This window comes from Populus trichocarpa, chromosome 14, assembly GCF_000002775.5.
Source record: "Populus trichocarpa isolate Nisqually-1 chromosome 14, P.trichocarpa_v4.1, whole genome shotgun sequence".
NCBI lineage: Eukaryota > Viridiplantae > Streptophyta > Magnoliopsida > Malpighiales > Salicaceae > Populus > Populus trichocarpa.
In genome coordinates this window covers 12,379,976-12,405,066 of record NC_037298.2, presented here as the reverse complement: position 1 = coordinate 12,405,066, position 25,091 = coordinate 12,379,976, and the positions used below count along the sequence as shown (strand labels likewise).

General features: G+C 35.2%; 3 protein-coding genes and 1 pseudogene across 10 annotated transcripts; all 4 read left to right on the top strand.

Annotated features, from left to right (window-relative positions):
* The first annotated feature begins 1,179 nt into the window (after positions 1–1,179).
* Positions 1,180–2,101, top strand: LOC18105367 (uncharacterized; annotated as a pseudogene).
* Positions 1,805–23,726, top strand: LOC18105364 (long chain acyl-CoA synthetase 8). Of its 8 annotated transcripts, none has more exons than XM_024585361.2 (13): positions 18,005–18,177; positions 18,505–18,596; positions 18,696–19,280; positions 19,383–19,463; positions 19,613–19,885; positions 20,275–20,406; positions 20,485–20,658; positions 20,792–21,021; positions 21,611–21,728; positions 22,047–22,178; positions 22,308–22,442; positions 22,542–22,748; positions 23,354–23,726. In XM_024585361.2, exons 3-13 carry the CDS (start codon positions 18,732–18,734, stop codon positions 23,516–23,518), a joined length of 2,196 nt encoding a protein of 731 aa, XP_024441129.1. In that variant the 5' UTR covers positions 18,005–18,177; positions 18,505–18,596; positions 18,696–18,731; the 3' UTR covers positions 23,519–23,726. The 8 variants fall into 8 exon arrangements, with proteins under 8 accessions (XP_052303174.1, XP_052303173.1, XP_052303171.1 ...); XM_052447212.1 differs by having other exon boundaries at positions 18,483–18,596; XM_024585360.2 differs by having other exon boundaries at positions 18,444–18,596.
* Positions 2,979–8,186, top strand: LOC7469339 (long chain acyl-CoA synthetase 8). Its single transcript, XM_002321169.4, is given in 13 exon segments — positions 2,979–3,126; positions 3,226–3,579; positions 3,581–3,811; positions 3,914–3,994; positions 4,139–4,411; positions 4,798–4,929; positions 5,008–5,181; positions 5,315–5,544; positions 6,077–6,194; positions 6,509–6,640; positions 6,770–6,904; positions 7,004–7,210; positions 7,805–8,186. Coding segments are annotated over 12 exon segments (2,196 nt in total). The 5' UTR covers positions 2,979–3,126; positions 3,226–3,261; the 3' UTR covers positions 7,970–8,186.
* On the top strand, positions 14,724–17,121 carry LOC18105365 (uncharacterized). Its single transcript, XM_006375517.3, has 3 exons — positions 14,724–15,169; positions 15,263–15,451; positions 16,872–17,121. The coding sequence occupies exons 1-3, from the start codon at positions 14,900–14,902 to the stop codon at positions 16,950–16,952; spliced, it is 540 nt and encodes a 179-aa protein (XP_006375579.3). The 5' UTR covers positions 14,724–14,899; the 3' UTR covers positions 16,953–17,121.
* Positions 23,727–25,091: the final 1,365 nt, after the last annotated feature.

The following is a 25,091-nucleotide window of genomic DNA, read 5'->3' as shown; positions in this document are numbered from 1 at the left end:
GAAACAAGTAAATCTTAAAACCTCTCGACGTGACTTTTTACATAGCGTAAGTTTCCAATTAAACCGGATTAAAGTTGACCCGATGTGAATTGGTTTATGTCATGAATTCAAAGGCAATCCAGATAATTGATAAAAACATGACTTAACTTATAAAACAACACCAAGATAAATTTTTTTTTTATTAAGTATTGAGACAATGACATATTGGATGATTTCGATCACCCCTCGACTTGATTCATGGAGTCAACTGGGTTTAGTAACTTTTTTTTAAACAATGTTTACTTAATTATATGATAAAAAATTAATGCTCGCAATTTTAAGCACCAACACTAAAATAAATATTTGTTTGAGACTATGATAACCATATAAAAAACAAGAAAAAAAAAGCACTCATGGAGTTTATTTCCCAACAAATCCAATATCAAAGAATGAAACAAAAAAAAAGAGGTTTTTTTAATGATTATTATCGATATTATTAAAAGATCAAATTGCTCATAAGATCATGATTAATCCACAATAATTGAAGGAGGGCAAATGTAGAAGTTTTTGTGGGATAAAATGGTAAATTTACTATTTTAATCAACAATAATTAATCCTGGAAATCTTCTAAACATGAATTAATGTTTCAGATTTACAACATGTGAAATTGCAACTCAAGTTCAATTAAAAACCAATTTAATGTTAAATAATAAAATTTAAAAAAATTCTCAAATTAAAAAATTTACCAAAACAAAAAAAAGATATATATAATTCATTCATTTTTTTAAAAATTTATTTTTATCATTAGGACATTAAAACAATAAAAAAATATAAAGAAATATTAATTTTAAACAAATTAATTTTTTAGAATTTTGCTAAACAGCATTTGGGCACCGCGCTACCTAATATCAAGAGAAATTGTTTTTTTAGCACGACTGGCTTAGATACAGTTTCGAAACGCGGTGCAAATCGCGTTTTCAAAAAATTTAAAATTTTTTTTAGTTAAAATGTAATATATTTTGTATGTATTGAATTATTTTGATATGCTGATATTAAAAATAATTTTTAAAAATAAAAAAAATTATTAATATATATTTTAATATAAAAAATTATTTAAAAAATAATCACAATCACATTAACAAACAATAACAAACAAGCTTAGTTATGATGAAGTTAATGGGTTGCGCTCACAAAGCAGTGAAATAAGCATACAGCCCACCACATACTACAAATATCAGACCTTTCTCCTCCTCTTACATCTGCCTTTTCCTGATCGTTTAAACCCTAAGAAAATCTCCAGCTCACTGCAATGGAGGTCTGTAAATGATGCAAGATCCTTCTCTCTCTCTCTCTCTCTCTCTCTCTCTCTCTGATTCATTTGGGGCCGAATCAATTGCGTTATTGGTCTTGAAAAGTCATGTATGGTGGTATTGGTTTAGGGTTTGGGAAGGCAGTTATGTCATGTGGGAGACACTTGCATACAAAAGTGTCCCGTGATGGTGCCACGGAAACACTGAAGAGAAGAGTAACGGAATTGGAGAAAATAAGGAGGTCAAAGAAGAAGTCTAAAAAAAAGACGACATTTTTGTCCAGGTTCCAGAATCCTTGTCATTTCTTGACACTGCAACTATGCCCATGATTCTCACTGTTGTTGGAACTGCACTCTTTGCAAAGCTACTCATGATGGTATGTCGTGACATTCCGATTTTGATTGGTTTTGGATTTTGTTGATTACTGAATTAAATGGATTGATTTTGTTGTCTGGTAATTGAACTCAAGTATGATGATTCACACTCGCAAGAAATGATAGAGCGCAAAATTAAGAATGCCCCAGTTGGTCAAGGCACAGTTAGGATGCTTACTCGCGAGGAATGGGAGGAGTTTAGAGAAGTGAGGCCTAGGACTCCTTTTGAATCCAAGCTTGCTCGTCCTAATGCACGCATAAGAACTGAAGAAACGGTGCGCACGGTGAGGCATCCTGTTCTTTTCGTTACTACTTCATTATGTAGTCTGGCTAATAAACGCATTTCCATCACAGGGATGACTGTAAAGATAGGGAGTGCATTTGTTCACATCTTTTACCCCTTAATAAGCGAATCTATAAGACGTGGTTATGGTATAATTGTGAGCTGTCGCCCATTGTTTAGCTAACGGATGTTACATCTGCCTGATTTTTGTCCTTGATACTATGAACAGCAATGCAGCTTTTACAAGAGGATGTCAACAAGTTGGGTTTGGCAACGTTTCTCCTTTACTAAGTTTAGATGAGCCGACAACATCTCAGATTCAAGGTGTTTGGATTTGGTATTCATACCTGAATCAAGTTTAGTTAGGTTTAGTAACGTTCCTGATCTGAGGTGTTTGGATTTAACAAATATGCTTAATTCAAGTTCATTTGGATCTCGCAATATGCCAGACTTATATTACTTTGATACGATAAACATGTTTCTTTAATAACGTGGATGCCATCCATTAGTGGAGAAAGGAAAAAAAAAAGCCAAAGAAACTTCACATAAAAAATAAAAAATAAAAATCCTATTTCAATCCACACTAAAAATCTTTTAATTTACAGTGATTTCACTGTAGCTTTTGTAATAATAAATAATAATAATAATAATAGCGACGTCCCCACGAGACATGTGTCTATATGGCACGGGGATTGTGCTTGGTTGGCGACTGCTTGCTTTCTTTTTCCTTCGGTTCCTATAATCTTCCAGAGGTAGAAGCTATAGAAACACAGCATAGTAGTAGTAGTGTTCTCTTTCTTTTTGTTGAGTTTATCGAGGAGTACTTTTGGATTCAGCAGTGCTTTGATGTTAACAAGCTTTATATCCTTGCTGCCTTCTTTATATTCTATTCTATGATCCATGATCCCATCTTGCTTGCTTCTTTTTTTTTAATCCTTTTTTCTTTTGCAGTTCCTTTCTTAAATTTGAGTAAATTGCGATTCTTTTTTCAAAATTATGTGACCTATGACTGTTAGTTAATTTACAGTGAAACAACAAATGTTTACTTTGGTTCCTGATCATTAAGGAACTTGGTTTTGAGGTTGCAGTGTATGGCTGCATGTTCTTTACCTTAATGCAAGTTTTAGACACCAAGGAACATCCTTAGATCCACTGTGCTGTCTCTCCTTTATTTTAAATGGTATTATATTTTGTACAAATCCTTGTAGCTCTGTTGTTTGTTTCTCATTTTTGAAAGATGGGAGATGATGGTGCTTCTAATTCTTGTCATCCATCCCAGGTGATTCTTTAAACCATCATATAAGAAGCATTGAAAATGGCTGATTCCGAGGGAAGTTTTCCGAGCTCACCTGTTCTAGATAAATTGGACTCTCATGATTACTCGTCAGTTGGGAAAGGCTATGGAACATATGGCATTGTGGGTGCTGCTGCTGTTGCTATCCTCATACCTATATTACTTTCTACCATCTTCATGGGAAAGAAAAAGGTGAAACAGAGAGGAGTCCCGGTAGAGGTAGGCGGTGAGGCAGGTTATGCAGTTCGCAATGCCCGGCATGCTGAGCTAGTTGAAGTCCCTTGGAAAGGGGCAACAACCATGGCAGCTCTATTTGAGCAGTCTTGTAGAAAGCATTCGCCAGAAGCGATTTCTTGGAACAAGGAAGCTAATTAGTAAGGAATTTGTTACTGCTAGTGATGGCAGGAAGTTTGAGAAGCTGCACCTGGGTGATTATGAATGGCAAACCTATGGACAGGTTTTTGATCGTGTTTGTAACTTTGCATCCGGGCTTATTATGTTAGGGCATAATGAGGATGCTCGTGCTGCAATTTTTGCTGATACTCGGGCTGAGTGGTTGATTGCCTTTCAGGTATCCTCGTGTTTGCAGTGCTTATATGTTTCCTTTTCTTTTTATCCCTGAGAAATGATGGATGTACAGTCAATACTGAATGTTGTTTTTGTTGGAGTACAGGGATGCTTTCGGCAGAACATTACTGTTGTCACTATGTATGCTTCTCTAGGTGTGGATGCTTTGATCCATTCCCTCAATGAGGTATGAGATTCTCTTCGTGCACTTGCTTTACCTGATTAGATTATCTATAATGTAACTAATTTGTGGCATTTAAATCATTTACTTGTTTCTCTATGAAAGTTCAGATTCTTATGGCTCTCACTTGAATTTTGAAAATGCGGACAGACTCAAGTATCTACCCTGATCTGTGATCCCAAGCAGTTGAAAACGCTAGCTGCAATAAGCTCAAAAATAACAACTATTAAGAATGTCATTTACTTTGAAGATGGAGAAACTACAAATGATTTGGGCTTATCTGCGAGCACAAGCTATTGGAAGGTTTCATCTTTTTCTGAAGTTGAGAAACTAGGGAAGAACAGTCCTGTTCCTCCAAGCTTACCTACAAAGAATGGAATTGCTGTTGTTATGTACACAAGTGGCAGTACAGGCCAGCCAAAGGTTTGTCCGGTGCTGTAGTTTCTCACATTTTGCATAACTGATTGGAACTCAATGCATGGTAAATCTTGCCAATGGACCTTACTGTAAAGAAGATGAATCAGAAGATCACTCTCTGGTTGCATATGTCCAAACAGAAAATAGGCTTGAGTCCAGTATTTTATTTTTCAAGACACAGAAAATAATGAAACTCCAAGTGGAAGTTGTTCGTAAGAATGCAAAGGCTTAATTTTGTATATTGGGACAAGTAGGAATGTAGTAAAGAGCATTGCATTTTTATTCTCCTTTACTTTTTTCCTACTAGTACTGAATTCCAACTTCATTATTACTTCATCACTACAATTACATGCTTTCTTTTGATCTGACCCTGCATCCTGGTTGCAACCTAGGGAGTCATGATTACTCATGGCAACATTGTAGCCACTGCTGCAGCTGTTATGATGGTGATTCCAAAACTGAGTAGCAATGATGTATATTTGGCTTATTTGCCCCTAGCCCATGTTTTTGAACTGGCAGCTGAGGTACTCGATTACATATACTTCTTTCCTGTGCTACTTGTTACATATAACATATAAATACTAAATTTTGTGGTTGTCCAGTCTGTAATGTTGTCTGTAGGTTGTGCTATTGGCTATGGTTCGGCATTGACTTTGACAGACACATCTAACAAAATTAAGAAAGGAACCAAGGGTGATGCATCTATATTAAATCCTACTCTCATGATAGCTGTTCCAGCCATACTAGATCGTGTCCGGGATGGAGTTCTAAAAAAGGTGTGAACTGAATCAACATTAATATCTGCACTATATAGTTCTACAGTGCTGGTTATTAATGCATTTGTGCAAGTTGAGAATGCCCTCATCGTCAGGTAAATAATTTCTTTAATGCCGTTTTGATTCACATCAGGTTGAGGAGAAGGGAGGGTTAGCAAAGAAGCTTTTCAACATTGGATGTAAGCGCCGAATGGCAGCCATAGAAGGAAGCTGGTTTGGTACTTCGGCACTGGAGAGAATGCTGTGGGATGTCATTGCCTTCAAACAAATACGTGCTATACTTGGAGTTCGTATGCAATTCATCCTATGTGGCGGAGCCCCTTTATCTGGGGATTCACAACGGTTCACCAACATCTGCATGGGGTAATGACATTCTCATTTACAAATACCAAGATAATTAAAGGAAGAAACTTCTATATTCATTCTGATTTTTTCTTTTGTAACTCCTTTCATTCCCTTTTCCAGTGTCATCTTTAGGAGACAATATATTATAGTTGGCTGTGCTATTCATCAGAACCTAATCAATGTTCGGCAGAAACCATCTTGTATCCTGGACACCAGGAAGTAACTTTGTTGTGATCTTGGATCTGCTATTGTATGGTCAGATAGCGGAGATAAAAAACCTAGATACTTATTACCAGTAATTGGGAACATAAAACATGTACGTTGACATGTGGTGTTATTGAATTTTAAAATCCATGAAATACTAGTTTGGGATGACATGCATTCATGCATGTCTGCAAACCGTGTAAGAATAAGCTCTCTACCATGCTAGATCAGTCCTTCAGTGCTTAAAATGGTTTGCTTATTTAAAATGGTACTTATAACATACTATATTTCCACTCTCAGTGTTATCAATTTAGGTTGGTATTCAGTGCACAATTATTGTCTTCAGGGCTATAATTGGTCAAGCATATGGGTTGACAGAAACATGTGCTGGAGCTGCTTACACTGAGTGGGATGACCCATCCGTGGGCCGTGTTGGACCTCCTCTTCCATGTTGCTACGTTAAGGTATGCAATCTTTCTACAAAAGGATAAAATTATTTAGTTTCACGATCTGAACCAGACTTGGTTTTCAGAGAGAATTCTGAAAAATCTATTTAGGTTGCTGCATCTTAACTTGCACTAGCCTATACTCCAAAAAGAATTTCCATTAACCAATCAACCAAAAGCTGTTATTCATGACATTAATTACCTTTTCAAGGTTATGGTCAAACTGAACCTCACATTTTGTGAAAAAAAAACATAGTTGCAGAGGCAGGGATGCTCACTTTGTAAGATTTTTGAATATTAATTTGAAGAACTCCTTTGTTTTGGTATTGTAGCTTGTTTCTTGGGAAGAAGGTGGGTATACAGTAGCCGACAAGCCAATGCCCCGGGGTGAGGTTGTAGTTGGGGGATTCAGCGTGACTGCCGGTTACTTCAACTACCAAGAAAAGACTAATGAGGTCTACAAGGTATTCTTTAGTGTGCTTGCATGAGTGCACGCGTATGTTTTCTGTATGGGTGAGAATGTGCATTTTCCTTTTCCTTTTACTCTGCTGTGTGCTCAGACATGGAAAACTGGTTCTCTCGACCTGCTATAGGTTGATGAAAGGGGCATGCGTTGGTTCTATACTGGCGACATTGGGCAGTTTCACCCTGATGGATGCCTTGAAATTATTGACAGGAAGAAGGATATCGTCAAACTTCAACATGGAGAGTATATCTCTCTTGGAAAGGTGTTTATAAATCTTAATCTGAAAATTTGTGATAGTATTTCTAAGGTACATACATATGCATTGATGTGCCAATAATGTTGATTTGTGTCCTGATTGCAGGTGGAGGCAGCATTAACATCGAGTGACTATGTTGATAATATCATGGTACATGCAAATCCCTTCCACAACTATTGTGTTGCCCTAATTGTTCCATCACATCGCATACTTGAGAAGTGGGCCCAGGAAGCTGGCATCCAGCACCAGAACTTTTCTGAACTGTGTAACGAAGCCGATGCTGTCAGTGAGGTTGAACAATCACTTTCCAAGGTTGGTTTATTTTGCTTGCTTACTGGAGAGCTATTTGAAATCTTATGATTAGTTAAAACTTTCATACACGGGAGCTCTTATTATTGCTGAATTCGTTCATTTTCCAAGCTGAAACATGAATGAATATTGACATACCTTCTGATTTGGTGATGATGATTTGAATTATCTTTGCTTGTCTACGGGAAAGCTATTTGAAATGCTTTTGATTAGTTAAAACTGCTTTACACAAACGTGTGAACTCTCTTATTGTTGTTGAACTCGGTCATATTTCCAAGATGAAACATGAATGAATATTTCCATAGCTTCTGATTTTGTGACTATGTTTTGAATTGCATGTGCATTTATGACTCCCGGTCTTCTGGCGAGATGTGCTTGCCTCATCTATCAAGATGTACCTGATGTAAATTCTTGGATGGAAATTCTTATACATTGTTTCATTATGTGATATTTTGAATCTGTTTGCATTTGTCTACATATTTGGAATGAAAGATTTATGGTTTTTTGATGTCAGGCAAGCACATTTGCAGTTGTTAATATATTTAGTGGAAGAAACAGAATCCTTGCTGTAGATCTGATAGCATTCTATCTCTGCAGGTAGCAAAAGCTTTGAGGTTGGACAAGTTTGAAACTCCAGCTAAGATCAAGTTGCTGCCAGATCCATGGACACCCGAGTCTGGCTTGGTTACTGCCTCCCTCAAGATAAAGAGGGAGCAGCTGAAGTCCAAATTTAAAGATGAGCTCCAGAAACTGGGTGAGTGAGATAGAAGCTCCCTAGTGCCATGGTCTTGAAACTTCAATAAATCCTCAACTGGTGTAGAACAAAATGCTCCTATTTGGATGTGTATTATGGTCCTGGAGACCGTGGCTAGTTTATCATTGGGAGGGAGGGAACTTGCCTTTGCTAGCTCGAAATCATGTCAGACAGCCTTTGTAATGACTCTACTTACAAGTTCAATGTGTAATGCTGCTTGCTTCAGGATTGTGAGTGCTTGTTGTTGGGAACAGGCGCAGGATCCATGACAAAACTCTTAAAAGAGCATAAATCAAGAGAAAGAGAAAAATAAAAAGAGAGGGAGTAACATATTGGTTTTGATAAAATTGTCTGCTCTGCACGATGAGGAGTACACAGCTGACGAGAGTAATACTCCTCAAAACCCAATTAAGTAGCTTTTTCACACACACTGCTGTACCCTTTGTTGTTATATATGTTACGGTTCCAGAACCTGAAGCACAAAAGAAGCCGACCTAGGCAAGGCCGCAGGGTTTTTGGTTTGCTTTAATCATTTAAACCTAAGCTATCAAGAGAGCTACTAATGCTTAGAGGATATTCTTTCTTACAAAGAAACAAATGACTTTTATTCTTATAGATACAAAATAATTTTTATTTTTTATTTTTATAAATACATCATGTAAATACAATTTATTTATATCAAATATAAATTACATTGAAACATTGTAAAAATATAAAGTAATTATAAAAAACCCTAATATTTAAAAAGGTGAATTGAACAATTAAAAAAAGAAGAAGCAAGAGAGTATTAATTTAATTTTAAATAAAAAATTAATAAAAAATAAAAATACTTAAAAAGAGGGTATTAATTAACATTTTTTTTAAATAATCAAAATCTAGAATAAAAATAAAAAAAGGTTATGCACTATTGAGTTCAACAAGCTAGTCCTACACACTTTACCATCCGTCCAAGAGCACAGGCCCCCTGGGCTGGGAAACCCAGACCCACGTGCTTGAGCTATTTTTTTTTTGATGGAGTTGACAAAGCATTGTTTGCTTCATTTTTTTATACTGAATGACAGGTCGTTCACTATAACAGCCATCAAAATGTTTTTCAATCACCATTGGTTTGGGATCCTAAAAGCCTATTTTCAACTTATTTTTCACCTGAAAACATCTAAAACTATCATAAAAGCCTTTCAAAAATCCATTTACAATCACAAAACAAAATATAATCTCTCTAAAAAATAAAAAAAATCAAATAAAAAAAATATTTTGCAACACCGATCTACTTTTTCCAGCATTATAAGAAGGAAAAACTACCTCCATTTTTCTCTCATAAAAAGCCCAATCCATTGATATCAAGATCATCCTTTTTAGTGGCTGGAATGTCGACAACCGTTAACTTTCTCTTTCCCCAATATTTTTGACTACCTTTTCTCTCATCTCTCAACTTTCAGGGACTGAAATGTAAAAAAAAAAGTTTTGGATCATAAAGTGAAATGTTAAAATTTCATGGACTAAACAATAGATAAACTGGAAAGAGTAGGGAGAAAATTAAAATTTTCTAAGCCAATATCAAAATACAGGTTGTTTTGTTTGTGTTTTTAGTCCTTATTCTTCCAATTTCTCTTTTTAACTACCGATAAATTTTTATTTTGCAATTGATCTTCAATTCATCATCAAAATATCCTAAAACACTTTGTGTATTTTAAAAAATAAAAATTAAAAGACATCCCAACCTATAAAATCATGATCATATATCTTAGAAGGATGAAATTAAAAATAAAAAAGTTTGAAGATTAAAACAGAAAAAAATATGTGAACACCCTAGTTCTTTTAATATATTTGTCCTAATTATTTTTTTTGACATCGTGAGAGGGAAAAGCCACCTTCATCAAACTCCCATAAACAATTCCAACACATTGACCCCAAGATCACCCTTTTGTTAGCTAGAATATCAATAACTTATAATATTCTCTCTTTTTAATATTTTATGATGACTTTCTCTCTCCTTTCTCATCTTCCAAGTACTTAAATATAAGAAAAATAAAGTTTTAGATCAAAATATAAAATATTGAAATTTCAAAGCCCAAATAATAGATAAACTAAAATGTATAGGAGCAAATTGAGATTTTTCATACCAATATCAAAACGGGGTCCATTTTGTTTTGTTTATTACTTTTGGTCCTTATTTTTTTAATTTCTCTTTTTAACTACCAATGAATTTTTATATTTATAGAATTGGTCTTTAATTCATTACGAAAATATCCTTAAATATTTTATGTATAAGAGAAAATATAAATCAAAAGACACCTCGACCTATAATATCATGATCATATAACTTAGGAGGATGAAATTGCAATTTAAAAAGTCCAGGGTCTAAGATTAACCAATGTGCACCCTAGTTTTTTAGTATGTTCGTCAATTAATGTTAATGTTAGTTGTTAATTTTAATTGCTAACATAAAAATATTCTCTTCCATATATGTCTTGGCTATCTATGCTTTAATTTGTCAATATGAATTCAATATAGAAGAGGAATTGACTATTGCATTTGTAATAACATAACCTTCCAAAACTTAAAGACATCATAACTTTTCAAAGCATGATGATCTTTAACTAGTATTTCTTTTAACACAACAAGAGCAGCTTTTGCCAACTTCCAATACTCCACTTGCAATAGAGTATTTAAAACCTAACACGTGGGCAAGTTCTATCAAGTGCTTATAAGAATATTCATCCTTATTCTTTGTTGGTTCTAGCAGAAGCATGTGTTGCTCTTTACGATATTCAATTAATAAGGGATGATAATTGGTTTAATGTTATACTGGAATCAGACTCCTTGTATTTGGTGAACTAACTAAACAACTCATCTAAAGATGGTTCATTCTCATCCTTGGAGGTTGTTGTAGCTGACATAGTTTACTTGACTTCTTGTTTCAATGATTTTAGTGGGAAACATTTTAAAAGAGATGGCAATGTTGTGGCCCACGAATTAGTAGATCTAGCTAGAAAACTAGATAAGTTATGTGTGTTACTCTGCAGGCCACCTTTCAATGCCTTGAAAAAGTAAGATTTCATAGTGTATTTTGCAAGGGTAAAGAAAAATACAAAGCAAAATAGCTTAAGTAGGATCGTTAGGTGCTAATGATACCTAATAAAGCAAAGTCATAAAGTCATATACAAAATTTTTAACAAAAATGTATGCAAATAAAGATAGGGTTTCCAAATTTTCTATGCAAAAGTGAGGATAAAACTGCCATTAACTCATCTATTGAATGAACACATCTACGAGATTTAAACCATTCATCCTACAACAAAAAAAATAATATAAGTTTTGTGTGTGAACGTGAGAAAGTTTAAAAGGCAACTCCTTGAACTAGGAGTTGCTCAAGTTAGAAAAATCATTTAGCGAATATGAGTGAAGTACATGCACTATGTAAACAAAAAGAAAAAAAATATAATTTTTTTTCAAAGCACAAATATAAATGATGGTGATGGGTTGTAAAGAAAATTCTTGTAACCTTACACAACAAACAACCTAATTTCTTTAAGCATAAATGAAAGACTAAAACTTATTAGATCAACAATGCAATGACATTTAGGAGATTCTTATAACACATGCTTAGTAAAAAGAAAGGACAATAATATAGGCATATGGTGTTTGATGGAACTCCAAAGTAGAGATGCGCCCTACATGGTACATAGTATAGATACATATATGGCTTAAAAGGAGTATAATCATTCTTAAAAAAAAAGGAATTTAATGTTATCTATGTTACAATTAGAATTTGAAACCAAGGTTACTAACAAACTAGGTATTGGTATATCTCACTATTACTCATCCAAATATTGCATATAATGTTTATGTTATTAGTCAGTTTGTTGCTTCTCCTACTACTATTTATTGGGCAGTTGTTCTTTGTATTTTATGATATTTTCAAGGTACAGTCTTTCAGAGTCTTTTATTTCTATCCATTTCTTCCTTGGAGCTGCGTGCATGCTCTGATGCTGATCATGACAGTGATCCCACAGATCATAAGTCTATTACTAGTTTTTATATCTTTTTAGGTGATTCTCTTATTTCTTGAAAGAGCAAGAAACAATCTATTATTTATCAATCTTCAACCAAAGCAGAATATCGTGCTATGACATCTACTACCAAAGAGATTGTTTGGTTACGTTGGTTACTTGCGGATATGAAAGTCTCATTTTCTCATCCTACTCCTATTTATTATGATAACTAGAGTTTCATTCAGATTGCTCATAACTCAATTTTTCATGAACGAACTAAGCATATTGAGATCGATTGTCATCTTACTCGACATCATCTCAAGCATGACACCATTAATTTTTCTTTTGTTTCTTTTCTTTGCAGATTGCAGATTTTTTTACCAAGTCACATTTCATTTCCTGTTTTCATTTTCTAGTTGGCAAACTCTCGTGCTTATAACTGCCACATCGTGAGTTTGAGGGGAGATGTTAAGAAATATATTTATTTTATTTTATTTATTAAGAGTATAATAGTATATTTAGTTTGATCTATATATAATATTTTTGTATTTAGGTTAAATGATAAATTTCAGAATAAAGTGATCTATGAAACCCTAGCCTCCTCCTTTCTTATGTTTGTTTTTTTCTTTATTTGATTTGAATTGTTTAACAATCTAGAGCAAAATCAGTTTATGATTTCTAGCAGTCCAAATCCATGACTAATATACAAGGCTCTTTTCAACAAAACGACCCTGTTAGAAAAAAAATGACAAATAACGATCAACTATATAAAAAAGTGAATAAATGAGTGAAGTATCTTGAAAAGACATCCAAGAAAGTTGATATGATGAATCAACTCAGTTTCAAAGAAACAACTTATGCACTTGTAGATAGCTACGATACCATGTAATATACAAAACTAAAGCATGCATGTACAAAATCTTAGTACATGTTTGTAAACCAATACAATCAATGATAGTATAAAAAATCTCATACTATGGGACGTGCAATGTTTCTTTATTGGTTTAATTTTCTTACATCTGCGATTGAATGGAACTTCGAAGGTTGTTGCAGTCCTCAAAAGCTTAAGAAACTGAAAAGGATGAATGAAGATATGACAAACCTCAACATATACACACCATGGGGAAATCTTATAATAGTATCTCAAAATTCATCTATTGTTATTACATGTTATTCTGAACACCTATCATAGTCACTTTCATAATCCTTAAAAGCCTTTCTTTAGCCATTGATAGAGTAAAAGCAATGTTTTATGTTTTTTAGTTAAATGTTGGTAGAGTTCTTACGGGAATCCTCAACAATAATACAAAATAATTTTAAAAAACAAGCTTTTATGATTGAAAACCTCTAAATGCACAACCAACTATGAAATCAAAATTAAATATACATGTCTTTTGCTTGTAATTAGTGAGCCGACATAATCAAAAAGGCAAATATCTTTAAGGTTAAGAACAAAGAAGTTTCGAAGGACACCACAAGGAAGTTATATAACAACATGCATTTTTTTTAATCTTATCATGGTTATAATAACCATGATGGCTGATATGAAATTAGTTCAGCACACTTATTTGAATCCCTAATATAATCATTTTCATATTTCTTTATACTCCTTTTTTAACCATTGACAAATCATAATCAATTCTTCATATTTTCTATTGAAATGCTAGAAAGGTTCTCATGGGCAGTATCAATAACCACCAAAAAATAATCTCAAAGAAACAAAGTTTTTTTAACACCAAACTCTTGTGACAATAGAGATATAACCAACAAAATAAATGAAATAAAAAAAAGATGTTTTTAGCTAGTAGCTTTTTACTTGACATAATCAAAGAATCAAATTTCTTCAAAACCAATAATAAAATATCAATTATAATTGATAATGAATCCCAAAACAAATAGCAATAAATCAAAAAAACTTCAAAAAATAGAAGCTAAGATACACAATAACAATTCATTAAAAAAGATAATAAGAGAGGAAAAGGTAGCAGACAAAATAATAGATGCTCGTAATTTCAAGTACAAAACATTAAGATAAATGTTTGTTTAAGACCATGATAATTATATACAAAATACAAAAAAATCACTCATGAAGTTTATTTCCCAACCAATCAACATCGAAGAATGGAACCGAAAATAATAAAATGGTTTTTAACGATTATTATTGATATCATTAAAAGACCAAATTGCCATTAAAATCACGGTTAACCCCCTAAAATCAAGTTTTAAGAGTGAAATTTAAGAAAAAAAAAACCCTAGACACAAGTTAAGTATTGTTTTGTTTTTTTAAGTGTGTTCAAGTAATTTAACTTTACAAAAAAGATGTAAAAAGATAGTAGTAACCTTGATTAATTTAAGAATAAAAAATCTTTTAAACCTGGATTAATATTTTAGATTTACAACCCGTGAAATTATAGATCCAGGTTCAATTAAGACTAATTTAATATTAAACGATGAAATTAATTTTTTTTTTAAATTAAAAGACTTACCAAAGTAAAAAGAAAATAATATATATATATATATATATATATATATATATATATATTGATTTTTTTAAAATTTATTTTTAACATCAACTTGTTAAAATAATTTAAAAATATAAAAATATTAATATTAAATAAATTTATTTTTAAAATTTTCCAGCACTAGCTACCTAATATCAAGAGAATTTATTTTTTTAGCTCGACTGGCTTAGTCATGATTAAGTTAATGGGTTGGGCTCACAAGGCAGTGAAATAAGTTTACAGCCCACCAAATACTACAAATTTCAGACCTTTCTCCTTCTCTTACATCTCTCTTTCCCTGATCATTTAAACCCTAAGAAAATCTCCAGCTCACTGCAATGGAGGTCTGTAAGTGATGCAAGATCCTTCTCTCTCTCTCCCTCTCTCCCTCTCTCCGATTCAATTGGGGCCAAATCAATTGCGTGATTGGTCTTGAAAAGTCATGTATGGTGGTATTGGTCTAGGGTTTGGGAAAGCAGTTATGTCATGTGGGAGACACTTGCATACAACAGTGTCCCGTGATGGTGCCACGGAAACTCTGAAGAGAAGAGTAACGGAATTGGAGAAAATAAGGAGGTCAAAGAAGAAGTCTAAAAAAAAAGACGACATTTTTGTCCAGGTTCCAGAATCCTTGTCATTTCTTGACACTGCAACTATGCCCATGATTCTCACTGTTGTTGGAACTGCACTCTTTGCAAAGCTACTCATGATGGTATGTCGTGACATTCCGATTTTAATTGGTTTTGGATTTTGTTGATTAATGAATTAAATGGATTGATTTTGTTGTCTGGTAATTGAACTCAAGTATGATGATTCACACTCGCAAGAAATGATAGAGCGCAAAATTAAGAATGCCCCAGTTGGTCAAGGCACAGTTAGGATGCTTACTCGCGAGGAATGGGAGGAGTTTAGAGAAGTGAGGCCTAGGACTCCTTTTGAATCCAAGCTTGCTCGTCCTAATGCACGCATAAGAACTGAAGAACCGGTGCGCACGGTGAGGCATCCTGTTCTTTTCGTTACTACTTCATTATGTAGTCTGGCTGATAAACGCATTTCCATCACAGGGATGACTGTAAAGATAGGGAGTGCATTTGTTCACATCTTTTACCCCTTAATAAGCGAATCTATAAGACGTGGTTATGGTATAATTGTGAGCTGTCGCCCATTGTTTAGCTTATGGATGTTACATCTGCCTGATTTTTTTGTCCTTGATACTATGAACAGCAATGCAGCTTTTATAAGAGGATGTCCAATATGTAGTGGTAGGACTGTAGGAAGATGCATACTTATGCTACAAAGCTTATTTTCATGCATCTTACTGTAATTAACTTGCATTCTGTCAATTGTTTTTACCTTTTAGTTTGTTAAATTATGATTTCCATAGAGTATGTCATCACCAATCATATGTGGTATCGGAAATATTGGGGACATATGTTGCTTAGGGGTTGCCGAGATAATATATGAGGGATACTGCACGTGCTAGGTTGTGAATGTGATGATGCCAACTGTAGTTATGGACATGAAATTTTTGAAGGAGACTACCACAGTTTGGTTTGTTTGGATATCTAGCTGCACATCTTTGTACATTTTCGCTTAATTATTGCATCCTTTTTCTCCTGATGTTAGGAAACAGTCAATTGATCGATAATGAATATTATCGTGGCAATGCTTTCTTAGTGAAACTCATGTTGACATTGCATAACAGTATGCTATTTCAAAATTTGATTCTTTTTGTTTGTCAAGTCACTCTCAATCTAAGTTGATGAGGTGGTGGACATGATGCTCAACAGACGCAATGTAGCTCCTGGCTTGCTTAACATCTAGTGATGTTATTTTCAGATGTTTTTAACAAATGTGTGGTCTGGTTCTCTAAAAGAAAAAAAGAAAGAAAAAGAAATGCCTGGCCTCATACACAAAGCATTAGGAATTATTAGTTGCATATGCCTTGATTTTAAACAGCAGCAAGCCAGCAATCTGGTGCTAATTATTGTGCTCACAGTTGCCATTAACATTAAACAGTAAAGAACATCATTTATGTAGCCATTGCTTCTTACCCTAGAAGTGAATGTCCTACCGTGATAGTTGATTGTTTTGACTGCTATCTATAACATGGTTTGTTTTGAAGTTTCTCTGTTTCAGAGTCTCAGCCATTCACCTGTGTTGTCACCTTTGATGATCCTCTCTTTGTTCTTGCATACCAAGCTGAAAATTATGGTTTCTGCATTCATGATACAACCGGTCAAGTAAATTGTTGTAATCTTGGAAATCTGATAATTGGGAAATGCTTTCCACTTTCCTCAAACAGCTTTCTAATCTATTTTGCAAAATAGCAAACAAAACGTGTTTCCCTTCTAAGGTACTTCTATGCGGATGCTAATTGTTGTGTTCAATGATTTTTCTCTTGTTATCTGCAGGACGATTTGAAGGACTGGACAATAGATGTGCTCACAGATGCCCTCACTCGTGTGGAAGAAAGTGTTAAACGCAATTCATAGTGTCTCACAGCCAACAATTACATGAAACACCCTCCTCCCTATGTCTCTTCTCAAATTGGGTTTAACCATACTGTGACGATTACGATGCCCATTGTATCTGATTGTACTAACATGCCTTTGCTCGAGGGCAAAGCACTGCAAATAAAATCGTATGCTATCCTTCCATTAACTGCCGAAAGCATAAATACCTCTGGACGTGGTTATGAATCTTGTGATGGCATGTCCAGCTGAAAGTCAAATTTCTGGATCATCCTGAAGATTTGCCCCTTTCTTTTGGTAGCAAAACAGGAATACCAGTTTCAGGCTATTATGGATTGTGTGATGAAAACTGAGCAACTCCTGTGCTCGGTCGTGATCCTGAGCTAATGGTTTGCTTAATTCTGCCTCAGGTGGCCAGTGTGAACATTGCCAAAATACCGAGTGCTAGCTAGTCATCTAGATGGAGCATTACATTGACATTGCATAGCAGCCTGTGCTTTTATACCTTCTAGAAAACTCAGCTCCAAAGGTCATAAATGGCTGCCTCTAGGCTTATCATGACAGGGCATCTTCTTTTCTCTTCTGTTTTAGCCATCACCCATCAACTAGTAGAACCTTCCAAACCCCAAGTGTTTTTCTCATTACTTAATTTGATCGGAGACAGTCTCCGGAATCTCCAGTTGAGGTGTGCGCCTCCCCCTCTCCCCTTCTTCTTCTTCTTTCTTTGTCACCGCCACTAATGATAAAATAAAATAATACAAATAATAATAATAATAGCGACGTCACCCACGAGACACGTGTCTACATGGCACGGGGATTGTGCTTGGTTAGCACGCCACTCTCCCTTCTGGAATGCCAAGTGGAATTTTAAATTGTCATACAATTCCCAATGTTTTATTTTTTTAGTAGCAGTGCTTTCTTTTATTTTACGTTACGAGATCAGTTAAGATTATTTTTTTAAGAATATATATATTCGAGTATTTTGAGAGAACAAATTTTTATAAATGAATTTAAAATTGAAACTCAAAAAAATTAAAAGAGAAAATACACTTGTTGTACTACCAGTTCAACTACTTAAAGTAACGATCAGAAGTGGAGCAAAGGAAAAGAGAAAAGAAGTATATATATTGGGGGGAGGAGGAAGAGGAGGAGTATAAAGAGAAAGAAAAAGGTGAGAGTGGGAGACAGGGTAAAAGTCCAAGACTGCTTACTTTCTTTTTCCTTCGGTTCCTATAATCTTCCAGAGGTAAAAGCTATAGAAACACAGCAGAGTAGTAGTGGTGTTTTCTTTCTTTTTATTGAGTTTATGGAGTAGTACTTTTGGATTCAGCAGTGCTTTGATGTTAACAAGCTTTATATCCTTGCTGCCTTCTTTATATTCTATTCTATGATCCATGATCCCATCTTGCTTGCTTGCTTCTTCTTTTTAATCCGTTTTTCTTTTTCAAAAGTTAAGTAAATTGCGATTCTTTTTCAAAATTATGTGACCTATGACTGTTAGTTAATTTACAGTGAAACAACAAATGTTTACTTTGGTTCCTGATCATTAAGGAACTTGGTTTTGAGGTTGCAGTGTATGGCTGCATGTTCTTTACCTTAATGCAAGTTTTAGACACCAAGGAACATCCTTAGATCCACTGTGCTGTCTCTCCTTTATTTTAAATGGTATTATATTTTGTACAAATCCTTGTAGCTCTGTTGTTTGTTTCTCATTTTTGAAAGATGGGAGATGATGGTGCTTCTAATTCTTGTCATCCATCCCAGGTGATTCTTTAAACCATCATATAAGAAGCATTGAAAATGGCTGATTCCGAGGGAAGTTTTCCGAGCTCACCTGTTCTAGATAAATTGGACTCTAATGATTACTCGTCAGTTGGGAAAGGCTATGGAACATATGGCATTGTGGGTGCTGCTGCTGTTGCTATCCTCATACCTATATTACTTTCTACCATCTTCATGGGAAAGAAAAAGGTGAAACAGAGAGGAGTCCCGGTAGAGGTAGGCGGTGAGGCAGGTTATGCAGTTCGCAATGCCCGGCATGCTGAGCTAGTTGAAGTCCCTTGGAAAGGGGCAACAACCATGGCAGCTCTATTTGAGCAGTCCTGTAGAAAGCATTCGCCAGAACGATTTCTTGGAACAAGGAAGCTAATTAGTAAGGAATTTGTTACTGCTAGTGATGGTAGGAAGTTTGAGAAGCTGCACCTGGGTGATTATGAATGGCAAACCTATGGACAGGTTTTTGATCGTGTTTGTAACTTTGCATCCGGGCTTATTATGTTAGGGCATAATGAGGATACTCGTGCTGCAATTTTTGCTGATACTCGGGCTGAGTGGTTGATTGCCTTTCAGGTATCCTCTTGTTTGCAGTGCTTATATGTTTCCTTTTCTTTTTATCCCTGATAAATGATGGGTGTACAGCCAATACTGAATGTTGTTTTTGTTGGAGTACAGGGATGCTTTCGGCAGAACATTACTGTTGTCACTATTTATGCTTCTCTAGGTGTGGATGCTTTGATCCATTCACTCAATGAGGTATGGGATTCTCTTCTCTTCGTGCACTTGATTTACCTGATTAGATTATCTATAATGTAACTAATTTGTGGCATTTAAATCATTTACTTTTTTCTCTATGAAAGTCCAGATTCTTATGGCTCTCACTTGAATTTTGAAAATGTGGACAGACTCAAGTATCTACCCTGATCTGTGATCCCAAGCAGTTGAAAACGCTAGCTGCAATAAGCTCAAAAATAACAACTATTAAGAATGTCATTTACTTTGAAGATGGAGAAACTACAAATGATTTGGGCTTATCTGCAAGCACAAGCTATTGGAAGGTTTCATCTTTTTCTGAAGTTGAGGAACTGGGGAAGAACAGTCATGTTCCTCCAAGCTTACCTACAAAGAATGGAATTGCTGTTGTTATGTACACAAGTGGCAGTACAGGCCAGCCAAAGGTTTGTCCGGTGCTGTAGTTTCTCACATTTTGCATAACTGATTGGAACTCAATGCATGGTAAATCTTGCCAATAGACCTTCCTGTAAAGAATATGAATCAGAAGATCACTCTCTGTGGTTGCATATGTCCAAACAGAAAATAGGCTTGCGTCCAGTATCTCATATTTCAAGACACCGAGAACAATGAAACTCCTAGTGCAGGTTGTTCCTAAGAATGCAAAGGCTTAATTTTGTATATTGAGTCCAGTATCTCATATTCCTCCAAGCATTGCATTTTTATTTTCCTTCACTTTTTTCATACTAGTACTGAATTCCAACTTCATTATTACTTCTTCACTACAATTGCATGCGTTCTTTTGATCTGACCCTGCATCCTGCTTGCAACCTAGGGAGTCATGATTACACATGGCAACATTGTAGCCACTGCTGCAGCAGTTATGACGGTGATTCCAAAACTGAGTAGCAATGATGTATATTTGGCTTATTTGCCCCTAGCCCATGTTTTTGAACTGGCAGCTGAGGTACTCAATTACATATACTTCTTTCCTATGCTACTTGTAACATATAACATATAAATACTAAATTTTGTGGTTGTCCAGTCTGTAATGTTGTCTGTAGGTTGTGCTATTGGCTACGGTTCAGCATTGACTTTGACAGACACTTCTAACAAAATTAAGAAAGGAACCAAGGGTGATGCATCTATGTTAAATCCTACTCTCATGCCGGCAGTTCCAGCCATACTAGATCGTGTCCGGGATGGAGTTCTAAAAAAGGTGTGAACTGAATCAACATTAATATCTGCACCATATAGTTCTACAGTACTGGTTATTAATGCATTTGTGTAAGATGAGAATGCCCTCATCGTTAGGTAAATAATTTCTTTAATGCCTTTTTGATCTGCATCAGGTTGAGGAGAAGGGAGGGTTAGCAAAGAAGCTTTTCAACATTGGATATAAGCGCAAAATGGCAGCCATAGAAGGAAGCTGGTTTGGTGCTTCGGGACTGGAGAGAATGCTGTGGGATGTCATTGCCTTCAAACAAATACGTGCTATACTAGGAGTTCGTATGCGATTCATCCTATGTGGTGGAGCCCCTTTATCTGCGGATTCACAGCGGTTCACCAACATCTGCATGGGGTAATGACATTCTCATTTACTAATACCAAGATAATTAAAGGAAGAAACTTCTATATTCATTCTAATTTTTTGCTTTGTACTCCTTTCATTACTTTTTCCAGTGTCATCTTTAGGAGACAATATATTATAGTTGGCTGTGCTATTCATCAGAACCTAATCTATGAGAGCACAAAGCATTTCTTGTTTTTGCAATGTGTAGGACAGAACTGTCCTCTGGAGTTCGGCAGAAACCATCTTGTATCCTGGACACCAGGAAGTAACTTTGTTGTGCTCTTGGATCTGCTATTGTATGGTCAGATAGTGGAGATAAAAAACCTAGATACTTATTACCAGTAACTGGGAACATAAAACATGTACATTGACATGTGGTGTTATTGGATTTTAAAATCCATGAAATACTAGTTTGGGATGGCATGCATTCATGCATATGTCTGCAAACCGTGTACGAATAAGCTCTCTACCATGCTAGATCAGTCTTTCAGTGCTTAAAATGGTTTGCTTATGTAAAATGGTATTTATAACATACTATATTTCCACTCTCAGTGTTATCAATTTAGGTTGATATTCAGCGCACAATTTTCATCTTCAGGGCTATTATTGGTCAAGGATATGGCTTGACAGAAACATGTGCTGGAGCTGCTTTCACTGAGTGGGACGACCCGTCCGTGGGCCGTGTTGGACCTCCTCTTCCATGTTGCTACATTAAGGTATGGCATATTTCTACACAAGGAAAAAAATATTTAGTTTGAGGATCTGAACCAGACTTGGTTTTTAGAGAGACTTCTGAAAAATCTATTTAGGTTTCTGCATCTTAACTTGCACTAGCCTATACTCCAAAAAGGATTACCATTAACCAATATCAACCAAAAGCTGTTATTCATGACATTAATTACGTTTTCAAGGTTATGGTCAAACTGAACCTCACATTTTGTGAAAAAAAAAAACATAGTTGCAGAGGAAGGGATGCTCACTTTGTAAGATTTTAGAATATTAGTTTGAAGAACTCCGTTGTTTTGGTATTGTAGCTTGTTTCTTGGGAAGAAGGTGGGTATACAGTGGCCGACAAGCCAATGCCCCGGGGTGAGGTTGTAGTTGGGGGATTCAGCGTGACTGCCGGTTACTTCAACTACCAAGAAAAGACTAATGAGGTCTACAAGGTATTCTTTAGTGTGCTTGCATGAGCGCACGCGTATGTTTTCTGTATGGGTGAGAATGTGCATTTTCCTTTTCCTTTTACTCTGCTGTGTGCTCAGACATGGAAAACTGGTTCTCTCGACCTGCTATAGGTTGATGAAAGGGGCATGCGTTGGTTCTATACTGGCGACATTGGGCAGTTTCACCCTGATGGATGCCTTGAAATTATTGATAGGAAGAAGGATATCGTCAAACTTCAACATGGAGAATATATCTCTCTTGGAAAGGTGTTTATAAATCTTAATCTGAAAATTTGTGATAGTATTTCTAAGGTACATACATATGCATTGATGTGCCAATAATGTTGATTTGTGCCCTGATTGCAGGTGGAGGCAGCATTAACGTCGAGTGACTATGTTGATAATATCATGGTACATGCAAATCCCTTCCACAACTATTGTGTTGCCCTAATTGTTCCATCCCGTCGCATGCTTGAGAAGTGGGCCCAGGAAGCTGGCATCCAGCACCAAAACTTTTCTGAACTGTGTAACGAAGCCGATGCTGTCAGTGAGGTTGAACAATCACTTTCCAAGGTTGGTTTATTTTGCTTGCTTACTGGAGAGCTATTTGAAATCTTATGAATAGTTAAAACTTTCATACACGGGAGCTCTTATTATTGCTGAATTCGTTCATTTTCCAAGCTGAAACATGAATGAATATTGCCATACCTTCTGATTTGGTGATGATGATTTGAATTATCTTTGCTTGTCAACGGGAAAGCTATTTGAAATGCTTTTGATTAGTTAATACTGCTGAAAACGAACGAGTGAACTTTCTTATTGTTGTTGAACTCGGTTCATATTTGCAAGACGAAACATGAATGAATATTTACATAGCTTCTGATTTTGTGACTATGCTTTGAATTGCACGTGCACTTATGTCTTCCGGTCTTCTGGCAAGATGTGCCTGTCTCATCTATCAAGATGTACCTGATGTAAATTCTTGGATGGAAATTTTAATTCATTGTTTCATTATGTGACCTTTAAAGTCCACCTGAATCTGTTTGCATTTGTCTACATATTTGGAATGAAAGGTTTATAGTTTTTTGATGTCAAGCAAGCGCGTTTGCAGTTGTTAATATATATAGAGGAAGAAACAGAATCCTTTCTGTAGATCTGATAGCATTCTATCTCTGCAGGTAGCAAAAGCTTCGAGGTTGGACAAGTTTGAAACTCCAGCTAAGATCAAGTTGCTGCCAGATCCGTGGACACCCGAGTCTGGCTTGGTTACTGCTGCCCTCAAGATAAAGAGGGAGCAGCTGAAGTCCAAATTTAAAGATGAGCTCCAGAAACTGTACGAGTGAGATAGAAGCTCCCTTGTGCCATGGTCTTGTAACATCCATAAATCCTCAACTGGTGTAGAACAAAATGCTCCTATTTGGATGTGTATTATGGTCCTGGAGACCGTGGCTAGTTTATCATTGGGAGGGAGGGAACTTGCCTTTGCTAGCTCTAAATCATGTCAGACAAAGTTGCCTTTTTAATTACTCTACTTACAAGTTCCATGTGTAATGCTGGTTGCTTCAGGACTGTGAGTGCTTGTTGTGGGGAACACGCGCAGGATCCATGACAAAACTCTTTGAAGAGCATAAATCAAGAGAGAGAGAGAAAATGAAAAGAGAGGGAGCAACATATTGGTTTGATAAATTGTCTGCTCTGCACGATGAGGAGTACAAAGCTGACGATGTTGCTTATACTTAATAAAATAAATTAAAAAATTAAAAAAAAACATATGAACATTTAAACTAAGAAACAGTTGTTAATACTAATTAAATGCTAAAATAAAAAGCTAATTTTTTTTATTAGAAAGGACACAAATATGCAAAGATAGAACCCTAATTTTAATTTTTAGATTTATACATTTTAATTTTAATTTTTTTTTTTATCTTAGAGGATATTCTTTCTTACAAAGAACAAATGACTTATTTTTATAGATGCAAAATAATTTTTATTTTTATTTTTATAAATATATCATGTAAATACAATTTATTTATACCAAATATAAATTTAAAAATAAATTACAATAACCTCTTTGAAACATTATAAAAATATAAAATAATTATAAAAAACCCTATATTTAAAAAAGTGAATTAAACAATAAAAAAGGAGAGAGAGTATTAATTTAAATTTAAATAAAAAATTAATGAAAATTAAAACTACTTAAAAAGAGTATTAATCAAAATTTTAAAAATAATCAAAATCTAAAAAAAAAAAAGGCCATGTGCACTATTGGGTCCGACAAACTAGTCCCACACGCCTTACCATCTACCCAAGAGCACAGGCTCCCTTGGGCCGGGAAACCTAGACCCACGTGTCTCGTCTATTTTTTTTTTGGTTTTTGATGAAGTTGATGAAACATTGTTCACTCCATTTTTTTTATACTAGATGAAAGGTTGTCCACTATTAGGGGTGAGCAAAAAATCAAAAACCGATTAAACCGGAAAAAATAATCGAAAAAACCGAACCGTGAAAAAAAACCGATTAAAATTTTGAAAAAACCGACCAGTTCGGTTTTGGTTTTATAACTCTGAAATCAAGAAAACCGAACCGAACCGAACCAAAACCGAAAAAAACCGAGCCAGACCGGAAAAAAACCAAGCCAAACCGGTTTGAACCGGTTTTTGTCCAAAAAAACGAACCGAACCGAACCAAACGGAACCGAAACCGGTCGGTTTGAACCGGTTTCGGTTCGGTTTTGGTTTTTTTTTTAAATTTCGGTTTGGTTACTTGTTTTTTGATAAAAACCGAACCGAACTGAAAATGATCACCCATATCCACTATGATAGCCAACATAATATTTTTCAATCACCGCAGGATAAATCTTGGGATCTTAAAAGCTCATTTTCAACTTAGTTTTCACCCGAAAACATCTAAGAA